The 24,228-nt window shown below is 40.1% G+C and overlaps 1 protein-coding gene across 6 annotated transcripts in view; it reads left to right on the top strand.

The window, feature by feature from the left end:
* The window catches only part of slo (calcium-activated potassium channel slo), a 536,051-nt gene extending 519,663 nt beyond the window's left edge, over positions 1-16,388 (top strand). For 5 of the 6 annotated variants that reach the window (XM_053796374.2, XM_053796365.2, XM_053796360.2 and 2 more), the window contains 4 exons: positions 1,136-1,371; positions 8,565-8,677; positions 10,202-10,357; positions 11,023-16,388. In XM_053796374.2, the coding sequence (XP_053652349.2) occupies positions 1,136-1,371; positions 8,565-8,677; positions 10,202-10,357; positions 11,023-11,242 (725 nt within the window). In that variant the 3' untranslated portion in view covers positions 11,243-16,388. The remainder of the gene's footprint in view (positions 1-1,135; positions 1,372-8,564; positions 8,678-10,201; positions 10,358-11,022) is intronic. The other variant, XM_070102792.1, reaches the window with a different exon arrangement.
* Positions 16,389-24,228: the final 7,840 nt, after the last annotated feature.

Raw genomic sequence — 24,228 nt, 5'->3', positions numbered from 1 at the left:
AAAATTGAATGTCACATTGGAGGGAGTGTGGAAGAAGTAAATGTTTTAAGATATTTGTGAGTTGACTTGTCAGCGGAGGGGTTTATGAAGGATGAGGTTAACCATAGAACTGATGAAGGAAGAAAGGTGAGTGGTGCATTGAGGTATCTGTGGAGACAAAGAAAGTTATCCATGGAGGCAAAGAAGGGAATATATGAGAGTATAGTGGTACCAATACTCATATATGGGTGTGAAGCATGGGTTGTAAATGCTGCAGCAAGGAGGCAGCTTGAGGAAGTGGAGATGTCATGTCTAAGGGCAATGTGTGGCGTAAATATTATGCAGAGAATTTGTAGTGTGGAAATTAGGAGGAGGTGTGTAGTTATTAAAAGTATTAGAGGGCTGAAGAGAGGCTGTTGAAGTGCTTGGTCATTCAGAGAGAATGGAATACAGTAGAATGACTTAGAGAGCATATAAATCTGTAGGGAAAGGAAGGCGGGGTAGGGGTCATCCCCAAAAAGGTTGGAGGGAGGGGGCAAAGGAGGTTTTGTGGGCAAGGGGCTTGGACTTCCAGCAAGCGTGTGTGAGCATGTTAGATAGGATTGAATGGGGACGAATGGTTTTTGGAACCTGATGAACTGTTGGGGTGTGAGCAGGGTAATATTTTGTGAAGGGATTCAGGTAAACCAGTTAGCCAGACTTGAGTCCTGGAATTGGGAAGTACAGTGCCTGCACTTCAAAGGAGGGGTTTGGGATATTGGCAGTTTGGAGGGACATCTAAACTGTCGTATCTGAGCGCCTCTGCAAAGACAGTGATTATGCATGAGTGGTGTTGAATGGTGATGAAGTTTTTCTTTTTTGGGGAGGTTTTCTTTAATTTTGGGTCACCTTGCCTCAGTGGGAAATGGCTGACATGTTAAAAAAAAAAAAATTCATCATTTGTTTTCACACTATATTTACAAAGATATGAAATATTAAAATATTCTGAATTATTGTTCAGTAATTTTACTATGAAATTTTAGAGGTAACATTAATACCATTGATATATTTCCTTAAATAAAAATTAATAATTATTTTTAATATATATTGCATTTTTTTTTTTTTTTTTTTTTTTTTTTTTTTTTTTTTTTTTTTTTTTTTTTTTTTGACTGAACAGACCCAACTGGTGGTGGTGATACATTGAGCCCTCTTGGGTCACCAATAGTGCTACAACGCCGTGGCTCCGTCTATGGTGCTAATGTCCCTATGATCACAGAATTAATAAATGACAGTAATGTACAGTTCCTTGACCAAGACGATGATGATGACCCAGACACAGAACTCTACCTGACTCAACCTTTTGCCTGTGGCACTGCGTTTGCTGTCTCTGTCCTCGATTCTCTCATGTCCACGGTAAGCATGTATTTGATGCATCTTTTTTCTATCCATACACAAATAATTTGCACCTAGAAAGAAATTTATGATGACATTTCAGTCCAACTTGCACTGAAATGTCGTCATAAGTTTCTTTCTATATGCGGGTTATTTGTGTAATGTTCCAGTCACAGTATTGTGCCTCTTATTCTTTTTCTGTCTACATTTCATGCCCGTTAATCATATGTTGTTGAACTCAGGTATTGGTGCCCCATGGCCCAGTGGCAAAAGCTCTCGCTTTACATGGTGAGGGTCCAGGTTCAATTCCTGGCAAAGGGGTGGAAACATTGGACGTGTTTCCTTACATCGGTTGTCTATGTTCACCCATCAGTAAAATGGGTACCTGGGTGTTAGTCGACTGGTGTGGGTCATATCCTGGGACAAAACTGACCTAATTTGCCCGAAATGCTCTGCATAACAAGTGGCTTTCTATATACTGTAGTAGTATGTCATTGATGTCAGCTAGACCTGTATACCTTGTACATGTATACTTGAAGTATACCTGGAGAGAGTTCCGGTGGGTCAACGCCCCCGTGGCCCAGTCTGTGACCAGGCCTCGTGGTGGATCAAGGCTTGATCAACCAGGCTGTTACTGCTGGCCCCAAGTAATCCATCGTACGAACCACAAGGCACAGTACTCGCTCCCTTCTTGTTTCTCATCCTCATATCTGACATAGACAAGGATGTCAGCCACAGCACCGTGTCTTCCTTTGCAGATGACACCCGAATCTGCATGACAGTGTCTTCCATCATTGCAGACACTGCAAGGCTTCAGGCAGACATCAACCAAATCTTTCAGTGGGCTGCAGAAAACAACATGAAGTTCAACGATGAGAAATTTCAATTACTCCAATATGGTAAACATGAGGAAATTAAAACTTCTTCAGAGTACAAAACAAATTCCGGCCAAAAAATAGAGCGAAAAACCAACGCCAAAGACCTGGGAGTGATCATGTCAGCGGATCTCACCTTCAAGGCACCATAGCATTGTATCAATTGCATCTGCTAGAAAAATGACAGGATGGATAATGAGAACCTTCAAAACTAGGGATGCCAAGCCCATGATGACACTCTTCAGGTCGCTTGTTCTATCTAGGCTGGAATGTTGCTGCACACCAATAGCACCTTTTAAGGCAGGTGAAATTGCTGACCTAGAAAATGTACAGAGAACCTTCATGGCACGCATAACGGAGATAAAACACCTCAATTACTGGGAGCGCTTGAGGTTCCTGAACCTGTATTCCCTGGAACGCAGATGGGAGAGATACACGATTATATACACCTGGAAAATCCTAGAGGGACTAGTACCGAACTTGCACACGAAAATCACTCACAATGAAAGCAAAAGACTTGGCAGACGATGCAACATCCCCCCAGTGAAAAGCAGGGGTGTCACTAGCACGTTAAGAGACAATACAATAAGTGTCAGGGGCCCAAGACTGTTCAACTGCCTCTCAGCATACATAAGGGGGATTACCAATAGACCCCTGGCTGTCTTCAAGCTGGCACTGGACAAGCTCCTAAAGTTGGTACCTGACCAGCCGGGCTGTGGCTCGTACGTTGGATTGCGTACAGCCAGCAGTAACAGCCAGGTTGATCAGGCTCTGATCCACCATGAGGCCTGGTCACAGACCGGGCCACGGGGGCATTGACCCCCGGAACTCTCTCCAGGTAAACATCCTGGTTGGTCAGGTACTGACTTTAGGTGCCTGTCCAGTGCCTGCTTGGCACTGGACAGGCACTTAAAGTCATTACCTGTAATAAATAAAGATATTATTATTATTATTATCTATAGTCTGTATCTCCAATTCCTTGTTTCTTAATATCTGTGATAATTTAAGGTTAAAGATAAATTTAGTATGTTATATTCAGTGTAAAGTTTATATTATATTCAGCATTGTTATGCACACCAGATGACTCAGTGGATTGGATAGACAGCATGGGCAGGGAAGGGGAGTAGTATAGAGTTTGGTTGTAATTATGGTGGACCCCCGAATTTCATGCCGAAAGTCGAAATTCACGAATTTCGAAACCATTTTCCCCATAAGAAATAATGTAAATCCAATTATTCTATTCTAGACACCCAAAAGTATTAACAAAATTTTTTTTTTATAGATTAAATATAGATTTACATACAGAAAAGAATGAGAAATCAAGTATAAAACAGTAATAACATCACACTTACCTTTATTGAAGACTCTTTGTTGGTGTATGGAAGACAGGAGGATGGGAGAGGATGGAGAAGTTACACTATTGTTTGGAAGGGAAATCCCCTTCCATAAAGACTTTAGGTACCAAGTCCTTATCCGGGGTTACTTCCCTTCTTTGTTTTTTAATGACACTAGGACCAGCTTGAGAGTCACTGGACCCCTGTCGCACAAAAAAAACTGTCAGAGAGCGCTTGCAGCTCTACCCTCTACCATAATCACTACCATCCTCTACCACCATCACTACCATCCTCTACCACCATCACTACCATCCTCTACCACCATCACTACCACCACTACCACCATCACTACCACCACTACCACTCTACGACCATCACTACCACCCTCTACCACAATCACTACCACCATCACTACCACCCTCTACCACCATCACTACCACCCTCTACCACCATCACTACCACCCTCTACTACCATCACAACCACTACCACCCTCTACCACTATCACAACCACCCTCTACCACCATCACTACCATCCTCTACCACCATCACTACCATCCTCTACCACCATCACTACCACCACTACCACTACCACCATCACTACCACCCTCTACCACCATCACTACCACCCTCTACCACAATCACTACCACCCTCTGCCACCATCACTACCACCCTCTACCACCATCACTACCACCCTCTATTACCATCACAACCACTACCACCCTCTACCACTATCACAACCACCCTCTACCGCCACCACTTTCGTATTTTTCTACAAACTTTTTCTTTAATTCTATCGTGTTTCTCACCTTCTTTATCAAAGGGCTGGCACTAGAAGCTTTCTTTGGGCCCATGGTGGCTTATTTAGCAGTTGCAAGAGCAAAAAAGAATGGATTATTACGAAATGTATCATATGAACACGTGGGGTGATGGTCACTCGCTAAGAAACAATGCCACACTGACTCTGAATGGTGTGTACTCACCTAATTGTGGTTGCAGGGGTCAAGGCTCAGCTCCTGGCCCCACCTCTTCACTGAACGCTACTAGGTCCTCTCTCTCCCTGCTCCATGAGCTTTATCATACCTCGTCTTAAAGCTATGTATGGTTCCTGCCTCCACTACTCCACTTCCTGACTACTCTATGACTAAAGAAATACTTCCTAACATACCTTTGACTCATCTGAGTCTTCAGCTTCCAAGTGTGACCCCTTGTTTCTGTGTCCCCTCTCTGGAGCATCCTGTTTCTGTCCACCTTGTCTATTCCACTCAGTATTTTGTATGTTGTTACCATGTCTCCTCTAACTCTCATGTCCTCCAGTGTCATCAGGATGATTTCCCTTAACCTTTCTTCATAGGACATTCCCCTTAGCTCTGCAACTAACCTTGTTGCAGACCTTTGCACTTTCTCCAATTTCTTGATATGCTTGACCCAGTGTGGGTCCCAAACTGGTGCTGCATACTCCAGTATGGGCCTGATGTACATGGTGTACAGTGTCTTGAACGATTCCTTACTAAGGTATTAGAATGCTTTTCTCATTTTTCCCATGCGCCCATATGCTGCAGCAGTTACCTGGTTGATGTGTGCTTCCGGAGACGTGCTCGGTGTTATACTCGCCCCAAGATCTTTCTCCTTGAGCAAGGTTTGCAGTCTTTGGTCACCTAGCCTATACTCTGTCTGCGGTCTTCTTTGCCCTTCCCCAATCTACATGACTTTACATTTGGCATTGTTAAATTCGAGAAGCCAGTTGCTGGACCAGGTGTCCAGCCTGTCCAGGTCTCTTTGAAGTCCTACCTGATCCTCATCTGATTTAATTCTCCTCATTAACTTCACATCATCTGTGAACAGGGACACTTCTGAGTCTGTCCCTCCCATCATGTCATTCACATACACCAAAAATAGCACTGGTCCTAGGACCGACCCCTGTGGGACCCCACTCGTCACAGGTGATACGTCATCATGTACCATGACTCATTGTTGCCTCCTTGTCAGTTATTTTCTGATCCATTGCAGTACCCTTCCTGTTATACATGCCTAATCCTCTAGTTTCTGCACTAATCTCTTGTGAGGAACTGTGTCGAAGGCCTTCTTGTAGTCCAAGAAAATGCAGTCAACCCACCCCTCCCCTCATGTCTTACTTCTGCTACTTTATCATAAAACTCCAGAAGGTTTGTGACACAGGATTTGCCTTCCATGAATCCATGCTGGTTGTCGTGTATACACTTGTTCCATTCCAGGTACTCCACCACTCTTCTCCTGATAATCTTCTCCATGATTTTGCATACTATACACATCGGTGACACTGGTCTATAGTTTAGTGCCTCTTTTCTGTCTCCTTTTTTAAAATGGGAACTACATTTGCAGTCTTCCATACCTCAGGTAGTTGCCCAGTTTCAAGGGATGTGTTGAAGATTGTGGTTACTGGCACACACAGCATCTCTGCTCCTTCTCTAAGGACCCACAGGGAGATGTTGTCCGGTCCCATCGCCTTTGAGGTATCAAGGTCACTTAGCAGCTTCTGCACCTCCTCCTCAGTTGTGTGTGTATCATCCAATACTTATTTGTATATTCCCTGTTGGTGTTCCCCTCTGTGCTGTCTTCCCAGAGCCCTTCCTATCGCTACTGTAAATACTTCCTTGAATCTTGTGTTGAGCTCCTCACATACCTCTTTATCGTTTCTTGTGAGTTCCCCACCTTCTTTCCTACGCCTGATCACCTGGTCTTTGACTGTTGTCGTCCTCCTAATGTGGCTATACAGCAGTTTCAGGTCAGACTTGACTTTCAATGCTATGTCGTTTTCGTACTGTCGCTGTGGGAGCCTTTGCATGCGTGTGGCTGCTGGGAGGCTGCTCGGACGTGTTCTGTGCGACCACCGAATTTTGAGGCAAATCATGAAACTTGAGGCTGTACTTGGACGAAAAAAGTTGTCTATACTCGAAATTCACGAAATTTGGGGGTCCACTGTATATACATATTTCTAGGTAAAGGACATAGCTATGATTTTAGTGTCCCATCTCTTGTATTGAATGTCAAGTATGTTTTGATAAATTTTCACTGGTTATAACACTTTCTACCTGTTACTACTTATTCCATTGTTTTATCACTTGTGAAAATTTTTTAAGTATGTATTATTTTACCATTACTTCCTCAATTTATAATGCTTGTCATTTGTGATTCCTCTTAATGGTATTAATAAATCATCATTATCCATTCTTTCATATCCTTTTGTAAACTTTTATATAGTGTTAACATGTTTCTTCTTTTCCTCATATCAACTACTGAGGGTGTATCTGTTGTTTTCAACTTTTTTTCGTAATAAATTTCTTGGGGGAAAAACCATTTTGTAGTTAATCTTTCGACTGTTTCTAGCCTTTCTAATTTTTTTTTCAGGTTGAATCAGGCACCATATCCCCATTGCTTATTACAGGTTTGATATAACATTTGGTGAAGAACTTTTTTTTAACATTTTCCAGTCCATTAATATCTAAATGCTATTTTAAACTTTTGAGTTTCTTATTGTAACAGTTTTCTTCTTTTGCAATTGATGACTCCTAGCTCTCTACCTTATCTTGATGATTTGAATATCACACAAACTACTGTACTTGGAAGATACTTGAGGACCTAGTCTCAAATCTTCACATTACCATAACAGATAACTGGAGTGAGAAATATGAGCAGAAGTGTAAAATAGACCTAGTGAAAAGCAAGGGTGCCATGGGTACAGTGAGAGAACACTGTGCCAGTATCTGTGGTTGAAGACTATTCAACCTGCTACTAGAAGATATCAGAAATATTGCCAGAACAAGTGTTGAAGTTCTCTAGAGGAAACCAGATCAATACCTCCACCAAGTGCCAGATCAATCGGTCTGTGATATATATATACTATATATGTGGGCTAATGGACCACCAACATTAACAGCCTGACTGTAAAGGTAATCAGCTGACATGACTGGTCACAGGCTGGACTTCAAGGATAAAAGAATTCTAAGAACTGGTCACAGGTATATCACATAGGTCATCCCTGGAAGAGTTGGAAGGAAGGTATGCAGGAGGATTTGATAGGTAGGGGCTTGAGCTTCCAGCAGGCATGTACATATAGGGAACTCAGGGAGTTCAAAAAATCATGAGTTGTTAAATAAAGGATTACCTCGAGTACCAGAAGCAGAGAGATTAAAAAGATAATTGCAAACAAACCCATGTTGTTGAAAGAAATTGTTGACAGGAAATCAGCAAACAATTTTAGCCTCAGGAAGAGAGAACCCATTTCCTCTTTCTGATGTTCTCAGTAACAAGTTCATTTTATTATTCTGTTCTTTTAGGCCTAAAATTGTACATTAAATCATTACTTATCCTGTGCTATCAGGGAAGATTGCATTAGATATTGAAAAATGCCTGATAAATGCATCATATTTTTATGATAGACTACCTATTTTTTTGCACTTTTCTTTTCCACATCATTTCTCCTGGTGCTTTTGTACAAAATCACTGATGGATTATGTTAAAGGCCAAGTGAGTGATTGCCAGATAACTGATGATCTTCTGTATTTTACTTCATTAAGATCAAAATATAGCCCCTTGTCTCATGTTGCACTCTAATTTTTGTGCATTTAGGAAGGTGGTGCAGTATAGCTGCAGTGGGATGTGTACAGAATTCTTATGGTTAAAAACATTTTTGTTCATATTTTTCTATAAAACAACTGTGCCACCTACTTGTGAATTAAAAGATGTACGTATACAAAATATTTGCATTATACAAGGCTTTTTATATGTCATAAGAAAATTTACATTGAAAAAAATAACAGAACAGAAGTAGTACGTGGATGTTTTTATGTATTAACGCACATCTTAGTAGGCACAGTTCTTCTCAAGATGGCCTGTATAAACTCAGAAAGCACTCACAAGTTTCTGGTTGCTTCAGTTTTACAGAGGTATATTTTTCATACACTTTTGTATTTATTCATTTTATAGTGATGTCTTTTCATCCTCTCATAAATTTTATACCATTACAGACATACTTCAATCAGAATGCCCTCACTCTCATACGCTCTTTAATCACTGGTGGAGCAACTCCAGAGTTAGAACTCATCCTTGCTGAAGGTGCAGGGCTTAGAGGAGGCTACAGGTGAGGTTAACACTGTTATTATTTAGTGCTGCAATGACTCAGTATTTGGTTGTCAGACAGATTTGCTTTAGTTGAACAGTAAGTATTTAACCAACTGCCATACATTATAGATTGTAAAATACTGGTACCATATGCATGCACCTTTACTGACAGTTTTATTCTGAACAATTTGATTTTTTTTTTTTTTTTTTTTTTTTTTTTTTTTTTTTTTTTTTTTTTTTTTTTTTTGTTACCAAAATTACACTAAATCCCCCAGAAATTAAGAGAATATTTTACTTATCGCCGGATGCCCAGATTATTGGTTTATGAAGAGTTCACAGTTGAACTTTACTTTGTGGCAGTCTTGTTTACTGTGAACAGGCAATTGTGTTACCTTTACACTTCTGGCAAGACAGACAGCAAGTGAATAAATGATGGTAAATGTGTTTTCTTCTTTGGGTCACCCTGCCTTCATGGGATATAGCTGATGTGGTATAAAAATTGATTTGTCATCATCCTGTATGTTTCCTGAAATATAATATTGATCATGATTAACCAGTGTTGTAATCATTTTAGCACTGGATTTCAACTCTTTCATAATAAAACCTCTAGGTGCTACAAATTGTCTTCCACCTTTCCTCCTCCTCCTATTTCTCCTCTTCCTATTCCTCCTCCTCCTCCTAATCCTCCTTCTCCTATTCCACCTCCTTTTTTATCCTCCATTTCTGTCATAGAGACATATCACACTGTGTATTAACAAAAACAATGATCACATACACCTATGAGTTCCAGTACTTCCTCAGGAAGCTTACACTCCCTCTGTCTGGTTCTCACTGTCTGGTTTTCAGTGTGTGGTTCTCACTGTCTGGTTTTCAGTGTGTGGTTCTCACTGTCTGGTTTTCAGTGTGTGGTTCTCACTGTCTGGTACTTTGAATAGTAGCTCATCAAACTGTTAATTTTCTCTGCCTTTTTTGATTGCTGTAAGCCATAGAAACATTACATTGTCTTCTTTAAAGCTTATACTTAAGATTTTATTTCATCTTTTCTGTAAACCTAAAGTTCTCAGAATCATTTTGTAGGGGGTTTCCAGTGTCAATGTGAGAATTATCAGGGCATACTGAGTATCCAGCATTGTTTTAGATTGGATAGTTTCTCAAGAGAGCATGTGAAATTTACTTCAGTGCCCAGATATGCTTACTTTGGTCACTTTTCTGGCAGTTCCCTCTTTACTGTAGATTCTCAGAGACTTAACTGAAATTAATTTTCTCCACCTTGTATGATTACCTCATTTCACCCTTGCCTACAGTCAAAACTTCTACCTCTTTTTTCTCTATCATCAAACTTTCTCTTGCTATGTTTTGCTGAATGAACTTTACACCTTTATCACTCCATGAATATAATAAGAATAAGAATAAGAATATTAAAATTTAAAAAGAAAAACTTTTGTTTTTCTTTTTGGGTCACCCTGCCTTGGTGGGATATGGCTGGTTTGTTGAAAAATACTATATGTTGGAATCAAGTTTATAATTTTTCTTTTTTCTACAGTACACCTGAAACGCTGGGAAATCGTGATCGGTGCCAAGTGGGCCAGATATCCCTGTATGATGGTCCACTTGGTCAGTTTGGTGAAGGTGGCAAGTATGGTGACCTCTTCTGTGCAGCTCTGCGGAACTATGGCATGCTATGTATTGGTCTCTACAGGTGAGTAGGCACACCACCACCCCACCTGCACCTCACAGACTTTGTACCCACAGCTAATCCATGTATGTACAAAGGCTGACAATGTCAGTCATTGCTACTTCACTTATGTGTGAGAAGTGACAGGGACCAAGGCTTAAATCAATGTATTATGTCAACTAGATTCATTTTACTTTAAAAATTAAATGAACCTAAGGCAATGATATAGGGTTTGAGACATGGTCGTCACGTTACTTCTTCCTTTTATCACAGAGTACTGTATTTCTCCTTCCTCCCTCCTCCTTGTATTTATATACTGTATTAGCTTTTATGCACTTCTTCACCCTCCTGTTGTATTTAATATTGATTAAGAGCCGACCTCTAAATAAGAGAGCCTTTTGCATCATCAGAATATGGTTTGTTAAAATAAGCTATTGTAATGTATCACAACAGTGTGTATGCACCTGGCTTGTTAAAATCCTATCATAATTTATTCAAGCCTGCATAAGTAGGCTTTGTAAAGTATGTAAACCTGCTTTTAAACACAGCTTATGAAACGTTTCTGCACTTCTTGTACAGTAGCATGGCCAATGGGCAAGCTTGTAAATTGTTTGCGAGGAGCAGGAGGAACTCTTGTTTATTGAAATATAATTTTCGTTATGCTCGTGAGATATGAAATTGATTTACAGAACACTCCGTATGGTTCCTCAATCTGCCGTTGGTTTGGACTGCAGATTCCGCGACACATCAAGTTCGTGTGACGCGTCATCCAAGCGGTATGTGATAACCAATCCACCGGATGACTTCACGTTGCTGCCCACTGACCAGGTGTTCGTCCTCATGCAGTTTGACCCTGGCTTAGAGTACAAGCCTAACCGGGGAGACATGACCAAAGAAGATAACTCCTGACTCCTCCTCTGTAGCGCCCTCACTGACGGACCCTACTCCTATATCTAAAGAGTCCAGCGCTGCACTAACACCACACCAACACCACAACACACCACCTGCTCATCAGCTGCTGCTGCCGACCGCCCACTGCTCTTCAAGTGCAGCAGCGTGCGGCAGCTGCCCCGTGCTGTGCCTCAGCCGTCCTCCCCACTACAATTCCCCCACCTGATCTCCTCCTCTCAGTATAGAATCATACCCTTTGTAGCAGCCTTGTCTCCCATAGTGGGTTTTTGGTCTGTTGTGTTCCGAATGGTCCCAGCACAAGGAGAGGTGTTGTGCACCTCACTACACAAGCAGGTGGCCCATGTGTGCTTCATCACTTTCAGTTCATATGTGTTCATACTGTTTTGTGTATGCTCATTTCAGTTAAAGGAATGAAATAAACTTCATTTTGTGATCATCTTTGAATTGTATATATTCATGCTTGAATGAGTATTCTTTGTGTGTTATTCTCTGCTTTTGTGTGGGATCGCGGACTTTTGAGATAGGGAAATTCACAAGTGTAATAGGATGTTCCAACTATGCAAGTTGCTACCTTGACTCACTCACTAGTGTCCCAGGTGGTTTGGGTGTAGCTCCATTGTCAACCCTGAGTTTAGTTGCCCGTTGTAAGTCAGCCTGCACATGCCCGGCTCACAGACACATTGGCCAATGCAGCCGTACAAGTCACACTTGCAGCAAGTGCTCACGTATTCAGGGTCCTTCAAACTTTCCTGGACACCTGTCATAGACCAATGTGAAATATAGCAAGATTTCACTGGTGTCCAAGATGTTCTTGCAGCAATGGACACTAAGTGCTTGGTCTTTTGATATGATAGGTCCAGGTCTGTTTGAGAGTGAGGATGCTACAGTAGAAAGTTAAATATTAAGCAGATGTATTTAATGATGTATTTTCAGTCATCTGTGCATAACTTTAGATAGCAAAATATGTTGTTAGTTTTGTAACTCTTTCTTTATTCCTTTTCTAATCTTTTTTATGTTCTTATAAGTATAGATTTGTTACTATCATAATGGTATATATAATTTAAAGTTATTTCCTTATCTAATCCCTCATATTTTTATTTAACCAAAGTATCAAAATTGTGGCACAGAAGACATCCACATTTTCACAAGCACCATATAGCCAGGGATAGTTGTTCAGTAAGATGTAGGCCCAGAAATGTATTTACCTGCGATTTGTTTAGAGAAGAGTTTGAACAAAAATGTTACGTGTTATAGTTTTTTACTTAGTTATGTAACGTTAACAAAGTTTACTAAATGATACATCAGTGTGAACAAAGTTCTTAGTCTTGCAAGTTAAAGTTCTTAAAATGTGTAAAGAAACTGCATTTAACAAATCAAAATTGTTATTGGTACCATGTCCGTTGTGTGCCAAGGTGCTGGGCTCTTTAGTCCCAGTGTAGTCAGATGTGGCCAGCACCACCACCTCCAGCAAAATAACAGCAGTGAGGCTCTAGAAGCCTCGTATTATGTATGCTGCAGCTTTTGCCAGGAAATCTCATTCAGAGATCTGTGAGCCAGGTCATCCCAATGTAAAATGATCATGAGTCTTGAGTTGTCATGTTCACTGGTGGTCCATGGGTGCAATTTATACAATGTTGTCCTACATTGGATATATTCACAAACATGCACCCATGGTCTCTCATGGGGCCTAGTCCACTTCGGCTCACTAGTGTGTGGCCACTCAGGATCTATTGTGGTGACTATGTCCATTGGTGGCCCACCTCAGCTGGGGTATGGAAGGTATTATCCCATTTTGCTGAGCCACATTGACCCCTGTGATCATATCCTAGTTTGTATGGTATGCCATTCCACATTTCTGATGTTTACAATATTCTGTTTTGATCCACAGTGTGCAAAGATATAATCCTTGTTCCTACATACAGTAATCCTGGGAACTTGGTCTATTATGGCCCTTATTATCAGTGGTGAAAATCACTGAATAATGCTTGAGTGTTATTATTCACCAGAGTGTTGTTCATATCTACTCGTGCATATTTTCTTGAGTCCTAATAGGATGTGCTGCACTGAATTACCTCTGAACATTGACAGTTAATCAGCTAAGGTATGGGGGCTAGACCTCCATAACTTGGTGTAGGGGAGTGAATAGTGCGTCAGTTAACCCCCAAGGACTCACTAAGCGCAGCTTTCTGGCTGCGACTGTGTTGTCATTGCCTTACAAATGCCAAGAGCTTAAGTTTTCATCTCTATTCAATCATGGCTTTTCTTCTCCTAATATCACAGACCAGTAGATGGTGCAGAGGTATGTCAGCTAACTGGCTGAAAGGTGAAAAAAGTGATCACAAGTGATAGTTTACAATTTATTTCTCCCACGGTGTTCTAAATCATTTTTTAAAGAATAAATCCATTAAGAAAAATAATGCAGCTGCTTAGTTGAGAATCAGTGAAAAAGTGAAGCACAATATTTGAACATAATTTGAAAACCCTAACAACATCACCAGGTGACCACCAGGATTGCCAAACAACTGCCAGCCAACTGACTGCACTATGCCCAGATAACTGCCTGTCTCACCTGCCAGGCAACATGAGTGTGGAGTCATGAAGAGGTGGTTCTTTTAAAAGTGGGCACATGTTTAAAGTCACAACCTTGTTGATTTATCTTAAATTTGAAACATATAATGTGAACACTTTAATGTGAATCTCTTTTCTTGACAAGACCTTGACTCCATTTTCTCTCAGACCACCAGAGGTCATGCAGTAAATGCCTGATTGAACTATGCTGGAAAAAATTATCATTAGATAAAGAATAAAATGTGATATGTAATATAGATCCAGGTGTCATGTACTGCATGATAATCGTGCTTTTGGAAATGTCTAAGAAACCACTTTACTATATATCCCTGTATTTCTTAATATTATTGAAAGATTTTTTGTATATTTTGTGTCCACTTGTGTTTCCCCGCCTTCTGCTCTGGCCTCATAAATGCATAATAGTGAACATTTGACCTATTTTGTGCCAAAGAATGTTCTTGTATAAATCTCATTTTCTTATAAATAAAGCAGTGAAAATGAGCCTTAAAGCACTCCAGCCTAGAGTAGAAAATAGGTCATCTGTTTACATAATTTTTTTTTTGTCACAAAGGGGAAGTACAGTATTTGGAATCATGCACCGTTGGATATCCATGTATCATAATGACTCTGATGGGACAGGATCATGAGCTCTGGGTCCCTACTTTGTTAGGGCCATTTTCTTTAATATCAGGTTTGAAAGCAAGTGATATAGATAATGTTTATATTTATAGCTCATGATTGCCAATCTTATAAATTTTCGTACCTCTTTGTTCTGAATCAGAGTCGTAATTCAACTGGTGTCTCTTAACTTGGCCTCTGATCTCTTTCAAGCTCAGACCTGCTAACCTGAGTGCTCTGTGTTGAGCTCTGTAGTCTTGATGGACTCTGCTCTGCAAACCCGCCTTATTAAGTCTTATTTTGTTGCAGAAGCAATAAGGCAAAAAAAGTTAAAAGTTTTCAGGATTGCTTATTATGCAAACTGGCCATAGTGATTATGCAGAAATGTAAATACAACATGAATTTCACATTTTCAGAGCACAGTATCTGTATTTGTGATAAGTGTTAAAAAACAGGGGAACTTCCTTTGGGGTTTAGGATGCAACTCTTAATAAGCTTTTCCATTTCTGGAAAATAATTACTAGAAATCTGAGGACTTCATAATCTCCCTATTGTAAGGATTATTAGAAATATATTCATTATCAAGATCAGAATATATGAAGTCTGTGGGTTTAGTGGGGTAGATTTTGTATGAAAGATTTGCAACCCAAACCTGAGAGATGGTTCTTCTAGTGACATGCTACCATCCAGTGACAAAGGCCAAATGTTCTCGCTGAATTATGACGCAGTAAATACTCTAGTACTGTACCAGAAAGGATTGGTTGTTTCATTTATGAGAAATACCAGTCAGAGGATCAGATACCTGGTGTTTGTTTTGATAGTCATATGATGTTAAGATGTTTAGCCTTATTGTGGGTAGGCCTGTTTTGTTAGGCCCACCACAGTGGACTCATGGAGTGGACAAGGTTAAAATTGCCAGCATAATATCAAAATGCATTCGATTAAGAATAGATTAGACCAATACAACACAGACTAGTTGCAATTGGTATCATGTTATCCTTAAGGTCTGCATTTTTGTATTTTTTGAAGATCTTTAATAGCCAGTTTTAGCCTGGCCCATGATAATTGTTGCTTGCCTAAATCTGGTGTCCTGGAACAATGCCTATGAGCCCAACACACACATGCATGCACATACACACACACCTATCCCTTCTCTCTCCCTCTCTTCTCTCTCCTCTCTCTTCTCTCTCCTCTCTCTTCTCTCTCCTCTCTCTCTTTTCTCTCCTCTCTCTCCCTTTCTTGTATTTAAATTTTACTCTTGCACTTTTCCCCATCTTTGCTAACCTGTGCTCTCACAGACTCCTAAAACTCAATAATCTTTGCACACCCCTACCCCTCACTCAGTCCTAACCTTCGCACATCCCTCCCCAGAGTGCTGTATGAGCCTTACAGGTTTAGAACTTAAACTTATTATTATTATCATCATCATCATCATCATCATCATCATCTATATCTCTCTCTAACACTTGTAATCTCTTATCTCTCACATATGTACACACACACTTTTTTTACATATCTAACCTGTTATAACATATATAATGATTGTTTTTTTAACTGGTGTACTCTTAAAAATCAAGAAAATATTTAAACAGTATAAGCAAAATTTACAGAATGATATCTTTAATTAAGTGTGTTAAGGGCTAAATATTATTATTATTTTATAGAAATTACAGTGTTAACTATGATTTTTATAAAAAATAATTGCACTATAAAGAAATAAGGTTTTGTGTTAAGGTAATCCTAGTTTTAAAAAATGCATAGGGATGTTTGTAAAATATAAGAATATGTAAAAATGTATAAACAAAACAAGTATTTTTGGGTCTTGTCTGGTGAAGGATGGGACATCAGATTTGGGAAATGTTGTGTTAATGTTTGTTTAATGTAAGGATTACACTACTGGTTCAGAACTGTTTTTATTTGAATATTTGAACAGCAATAGAATAAATGCACCTCTGTTGTTCTGGCTTTTATCATGACCTTAATTCACCTGTATTTGTTTGAGGAAATGAACTTGCAGATGCTGTAGTATATTTGACAGTTCAGGATCTTTCAAGTCTCCCCACTAATGGGGGTTTCTTCCCAATTTGAAAGGCTCTTGGTCAAAGGAATTATGACTCACCATATTGCCTCTTGATTGAGCTTGAGTTCACCAACTTCCTTCTTTTCTCAATTTAAATAGTCACAATTTGCTGTGACTTAAGAGCCTTTGCCTTGGCTTGAAGTGTAACAAATAAATTTTACCATCTGCTGATATAGCCTTCCATACTACTGGTGCTGTTTATACTGCTCTGCTGATGCTTGAAACTCTCAGTACTGCTGCTGCTGTTTTACAATAATTTTCTGACAGTCCCACTCTTACTATGCTTTCTGCCTCAATTTTGCTACATTACTTGTACTCATTCAAGGGATGTTTCATTGTCTTTAATATTAGGAATTGAATCTTTTCTTCCCTTCCTCGGATCAAATCTAAATACCATGATGATGGAAGTATTACCAGAGGTTGCCTGTGGTTTCAGGTGTGGCAGTTGAAGGTGTATGACTCCTGGTGTTCTTTCCGTTTTTTCCATAACCACTGTTAGATGAAAGACAATTGTAGAATTTGTGCTCCAGTCTAATCAACAGGTTTCTCTAAGCCTAGCTCAGCTAATTCTGGAGGTGTCATACTGGGTAGAATAAGAGGCCGTTTCCAGGGAACAACAGCATTACTTGTCACTGAGGAGGTGATTGTGGTGAGTACATGTTTTTTGTTTATTCTTGAAGCTGCCCTACTTATTTATCTTATGATCACTATGAGAGTAACTTCTTGTTTTATGTATCCTGAGTAACTGCAACACCCTTTACTGATTAGCATGGCCATTGATCCTCCTCAAAACCAGGAATCATTTTTGGGCAATCGTCTGTTCCTTAAACATGGTGTACCTGCCTTCCACCTATCTCTTCTGGTACTTCTGACCTTTTCTTTACCGTTACCACAGGCCTGGCCTCTTCCATGATGCAACGACAATTTTCAGATTTGTAAAGTAAAAGGATGCAAGTGCAACTAATGTAACATTTTTATTGTGGCAACGTTTCTCTCTCCAGGAGCTTTGTCAAACTGTTACAAACAATACATGGACACAGAGGGTATATATAGGCTTAGAGTGAGGTGTTATCCTAGTGGTAGTAGTAGTAGTAATACTAATTAATTTGCTACTACTACCACAACTTATATCACTACTGCTACTACCACTAGTATTACACCTCAGTCTAAGCCTATATATACCCTTTGTGTCCATATATTGTTTGTAACAGCTTGACAAAGCTCCTGGAGAGTGAAACGTTGCCACATTAAAAATGTCACATTAGTTGCACTTGTGTCCTTTTACTTTACATTTTTTTTTTTTTTAACAAACTGGCCTTGTCCCACCAAGGCAGGGTGGCCCCCCCCAAAAAATGAAAGTTTCTCTTTTTAAATTTAGTAATTTATACAGGAGAAGGGGTTACTAGCCCCTTGCTCCCGGCATTTTAGTCGCCTCTTACAACACGCATGGCTTATGGAGGAAGAATTCTGTTCCACTTCCCCATGGAGATAAGAGGAAATAAACAAGAACAAGAACTAGAAAGAAAATAGCAGAAAACCCAGAGGGGTGTGTGTATATATATGCTTGTACATGTATATGGGAAGTACAATGCCTGCACTTTAAAGGAGGGGTTTGGGATATTGGCAGTTTGGAGGGATATGTTGTGTATCTTTATACGTATATGCTTCTAAACTGTTGTATTCTGAGCACCTCTGCAAAAACAGTGATAATGTGTGAGTGTGGTGAAAGTGTTGAATGATGATGAAAGTATTTTCTTTTTGGGGATTTTCTTTCTTTTTTTGGGTCACCCTGCCTCGGTGGGAGACGGCCGACTTGCTGAAAAAAAAAAAAAAAAAAAAATGTATATGTAGTGTGACCTAAGTGTAAGTAGAAGTAGCATGTTTATGAGACAGAAAAAAGGACACCAGCAATCCTACTTTACATATTGTCGGTAATTCTACCAACATTATTACAATTTTCAGATTGTCTATGCATCAAATGGCAGAACTGCTAACAGTTATCTAACAAACAACCCAATCAAACAATAAACAACTGCATTAACAACAAACACAACTCACTCTTCAACATTTGATTGCCTTGCACTTCTTACCTTAGTCTACATAGCAGGTCATCACTTGGCAGTAAGTGAACTGAAACTAATGCCTCGACAGTACCACAAGTACCATCCAGCAAAGTATTTTCGATCACAGGAAGCATTCCTAACGTAAGATTTCGTTTGGATTTTTAACCCCAAAGGGTTGGCCACCCAGGATAACCCAAGAAAGGCAGTGCTTCATCGAGGACTGTTCGTCTTATTTCCATTGGGGTCTTCAATCTTGTCCCCCCCAGGATGCGACCCACACCAGTTAATTAGCACCCAGGTACATACTTGCTGCTAGGTGAACAGGACAATAGGTGTAAGGAAATGCATCGAAATGTTTCTACCCCACCGGGAATTGAACCTGGGCCCTCAATGTGTGAAGCAAGAGCTTTGCCAGCCAGGCCATGGGGCCTAATTGCATAGCAACAAATTGTAACAATTCAGCTTGTAATCACATAAAAAGCTCCCCACTCTGGGCCCACATTATGCCTAGCAGAACATTTCTTTTGCGGATGGACTATCCCCAGACTTCCCCTTCTACATATAGGACTGTTAAAGAAATATATACTTCTACCATCACCCAGAGGCAGGGAGTAAATGCTACCCTTACGAACTTGTACATCATTAACAACAAATATACTTACCGTACTTCTATCCCTGCTCCCAATGGCAATTTAAACATGCAGAAGGACAATTTATGCATGGCATACTGCTCTTCCCAGTCCCAGTTACCCTACAGATAAGCTATGCATCACTTTATCACCTTCATTTTCTGAACAACTTCTCTCACCAACCCCCAGACCTTAGCTAAACATGAGAAATGCATAACTTGGTAATATGACTGCTCTCACATAATTTGAAACATGCTGTGTGGGCTACTATTTGTACAACCATACTACAGGAGAATTTGTAGCTTTAAAACAAGCAAAAGCTCATACACATCACATTATACAAACAATCTTGTTGCAGTGCTTATGTTGCCAGCATAAATGCCAATACCTCAGTGACACTGCCTGGCATTATAACAGTTTATCCCATTACAAGCTATTCAAAAATTCAACTTCCTACATCCCATAGTATTCTGTTTAAGACAATGGTTCAATGTATTTCCAGTAAACACAAAGACATTGTTTTTCATTTGGTCCCTGGATACACTGATGTTCAGGATAATGAGCATGCATTCTCTGCTCTTTGATCTGCCATTCATGATTTACCAAGTTTCCACAGAGAAGTCCCTTTTTTTTTGTTTGTTTGAACTGTTTTACAATAATCTCTTAACTTTGATACTGCTGACAATAGCTGTAATATATGCAAAACTATTGTTCCATAATTGTGAATTGAACACACCTGCCTCACACACAGATACTTCATGGAAAGATACCAGATGCCTCTCTGCGACAACTGCCAGTTCATCGTATCTCTTAAATTAAGCTATCCTGTGTATCAGAGAGTATGCAGAATACACTTGACAATACCCAGATGCACTCTGCTCTTTTTTGCTGAAAGCAGAACCTTTAAAGTAGATTCGCTCTATACCTTTCTAACAGAAACTAACCTTTTGTACCAACCTTCTGCACTCTAAAGCAAGGTCTGGTGCAGCTAATGATTCCTTATCATCAACTGTATAAAGTATATACTTCAGGTGAAAACAGACCAGAGATTCATCACAGAATATATAAGTACTCGAGTACAATCATTGACTACTAATAATTCTGTGTCTGCAAGACAAGAGCCACAACCATTCACCAGTAGGGCCACATCAGTCCACCCCTCACACTTCCAAGCCAACAGGTAATGACAACTAGAATGTAAGGTAAGATAAACTAATAATTTGTAGCTACCTAGTAAAAAATAAAACAAAAATTGTTATTCAAATTGGAAGTTTCCAATACTAGCTGATATTAATACAAAATTAGCATATACCCAATTTTAGGCATATACCTGGTGTACTATAAAAATTAGCCAATACCAATATTGATACTTTTGCACACCCCTAATTAGAACTACCCTCCCTTTCCTTGAATCAACTTTAATGATATTCCTGCAGACTGTGTAACTTTTACTTGACCAACACAAGTTTAGTTTTAGTGTAATAATACAAATTTATTATAATAATAAGCCAAAGTTGCAGTGGTAGTATCTAGAGCGGTACAGCACAGTATGACCCGTGTGGGTTTAGCACTTAGTTTTGATTGTAATTATAATAACCCATGGCCTGGTAGGCAATGCTCTCTCCTCACACTAAGTGTCCATGGTTCAATCCCCAGCAAGGATCGAAACATTGAGCGTGTTTCCTTACACCTGCTGCCCCTGTTCATCTAGAAGTTAAGTAGGTACCTAGGTGTTAGGCAACTGGTGTGGGTGGCATCCTGGGGGACAAGATTGAAGGACCCCACTGGAAATAAGACAGACAGTCCTCGATGATGCACTGCCTTTTTTGGGTTATTTTGGGTGGCTAACCCAGTGGGGTTAAAAATCCAAACAAAATCTTATCTCATCTTTTAAGGAGGTGCCCTGGTCCAAGGGGTTGGATTTATTCTTCCCTTGGATCGAACCTGAGTTCATCTATTAGTGAACCCCTTTGGGTTTTGTGCTTCCTCCTGATTAAAATAGATGAAAGCAATTCAAAGGAGGTGCCTCGATGCTGGTGATAATAGGCTCTTGATTTAAGAAATAGGACCTGTTTTCCTTTTTCCTTGAGGTCCTGGGTTCGATCCCCAGTATAGGTGGAAACATTATGAAGTGTTTACTGAAGACAACTGCTGTCCCTGTTCACCTGTCATTAAAATAGGTACCTGGGTGTTAGTCAACTGGTGTGGGTTGCATCATGGGGATGGGACAAAATTGACCTAATTTGCCCGAAATGCTCTGCATAACAAGGGGCTTTGTGTATAGTAGGATGTCATTGATATCAGCAAGGCCTGTATACCTTGTACATGTATTTGTAGAAGGAATGATTATTACTGTTGCCTTCCCTTCCCAGGTGCTGTATGGTACATAAGTTTATTTAGGTACAAGTATACGTAAGTACAATTATAATATATCTTTATTTCAACAAGTACATGTACAAGGTATACAGGTCTAGCTGACATTAATGACATACTACTATATGGAAAGCCGCTTGTTATGCAGAGCATTTCGGGCAAATTAGGTCGGTTTTGTCCCAGGATGCGACCCACACCAGTCGACTAACACCCAGGTAATTTTTTTGCTGATGGGGAACATAGATAACCGATGTAAGGAAATGCCCAATGTCTCTACCCTCGCCGGGAATCGAACCCTGACCCTCGCCGTGTGAAGCTAGAGCTTTAGCCACCAGGCCACGGGGGACATAGCAACACTAAGTTACGTAGGGTAACCCTCAAAGTCAGTGACATTTCCATTGGGGTCAGCACTTTCCCTAAGTATAATAATTATCATTATTAAGAAAATAATTACGGTTTTGGAGGGAAAGAGTATACAGCCTCAGGTGTTAGTTCCTGAGTAGCTCATCTTGTGATCAGTACCACAAGACAACCAGGATGACAAGAGGTCACAAAGGACAGTTATATAACTGTGAATGGTGAGGGTCAGCCTTCCGGTCTTCTGGAACGGAGTCTACCTGACCTAATTAAGTTTACTCAGGTACAGGTATACATAAATAGTTTTTTATTTATTTATTTGTCTTTGCAAATAGTACATTGAGATTATGTATTTACAATATTGGTTCAATGCAAAGAAAGCCTCAAAGAAAGCATTGAAAATTGGGTTGGTCAAATGTTTGTTAGTGGGATGAATTGTAAAGGACCTGCCTAGTATGGGCCAACAGGCCTGCTGCAGTGTTCCTCCTTTCTTATGTTCTTATGTGACAGGCTACTGGTACATGTGACAGGTTACTGGTACATGTGACAGGTTACTGGTACATGTGACAGGTTACTGGTACATGTGACAGGTTACTGGTACATGTGACAGGCTACTGGTACATGTGACAGGTTGGTATAAACCTTGGTAATAAATACCGACAAGTTGGTTTAGAAAGACACGTAAGCAAACACTATAACATATTTATTAGAAGCCTCACTAATCGCCGTCACCGACACTATAGAACGCAACACTGGAAACTACAAAATTTCAAAAACATTGGCATACATGATACTTAAGCAGCACCAACCCAACAACACAGGAGTCACATGATTTCATCGTCTACCCGTCCTCATCATAGGCAGAGGTTGTTTTGATAAGGACCTGCCTCGCATGGGCCAGTAGGCCTTCTGCAGTGTTCCTCCATTCTTATGTTCTTATACGTGGTGACGTATAAATTACCCAAAAGAGTCAAATTGACTTATTTCTAGTGGGGATTTTCTGTTTTCGGACGCTATATGATCCTTGTAGGTTTAGCGCTTCTATTTGATTATAATTTTCTAGTCGGTTCCTGACCAGCCGGGCTGTGGCTCGTACGTTGGTTTGCGTGCAGCCAGCAGTAACAGCCTGATCAACCAGGCTGTTACTGCTGGCTGCAGTAACAGCCTGTGGCCCGGTGGCTAAAGCTCCCGCTTCACACACGGAGGGCCCGGATTCGATTCCCGGCGGGTGGAAACATTCCGACACGTTTCCTTACACCTGTTGTCCTGTTCACCTAGCAGCAAATAGGTACCTGGGTGTTAGCCGACTGGTGTGGGTCGCATCCTGGGGGACAAGATTAAGGACCCCAATGGAAATAAGTTAGACAGTCCTCGATGACGCACTGACTTTCTTGGGTTATCCTGGGTGGCTAACCCTCCGGGGTTAAAAATCCGAACGAAATCTTATCTTATCTTAACCAGGAGGCCTGGTCACAGACCGGGCCGCGGGGGCGTTGACCCCCGGAACTCTCTCCAGGTAAAGGGAGATTCCTTTTATTTCACCGGTCAGGCTTGGGTAATATTTTCCATGGAAACTGAAGCAAAGCGGTGTAAGTATTCAGGTACACATTAATACAATGATAAAAATTATCATATATAGCAGCATATCTATAGATACCCAAAAAAGTCAAGAAAGCGACTGATTTTCATCGGGGTCCCTGAAACAGCTGTCAGTCGTCCAGTAAACTACCAACATGGAGGTACACGTCGTACCAGTGAAGGAAGATTATTATTTATTTGAGATTGACAGCAGGAGATATAGTGCTGTAGATCTTCTAGTTATTACTACTGGACGGCTTGTGAGTACAATATACGTATTTGACGTCATTAAGTTGTTCACTGCTCGCCATGTTACCTCATTACTTATGTTACCTGTCTGGTGTCACTATTTATGTCCCTTTCTTCAAAATTTCAGGATAAACATTTAGTTTAGGGGTTGGTGCGAGTTAATCGATAATTAATTCCCTAATATCTGATAATTAGTTCTCTGGTATGTCCAATAATTCCCTAATATGTCGATAATTAATCCCTTAATATATCGATAATTAATCCCTTAATATATCGATAATTAATTCCCTAATATGTCCTATAATTAATTCCCTAATATGCCCTATAATTGACCTAATTATATGTCGACAATTAATCCCCTGATGTCCGATAATTAATTCGCAAACATGCCATGCCATGGACAATTTTATTTTGTGGAAATAGTAACAATCGTAAAGCCTAATGAAACTCAAACGAACCCAATCTAAA

Source organism: Cherax quadricarinatus, chromosome 83, assembly GCF_038502225.1.
Source record: "Cherax quadricarinatus isolate ZL_2023a chromosome 83, ASM3850222v1, whole genome shotgun sequence".
Taxonomy (NCBI): Eukaryota; Metazoa; Arthropoda; class Malacostraca; order Decapoda; family Parastacidae; genus Cherax; species Cherax quadricarinatus.
Note: the sequence above shows the minus strand (reverse complement) of the source record. Positions and strands in the feature narration are given on the sequence as shown.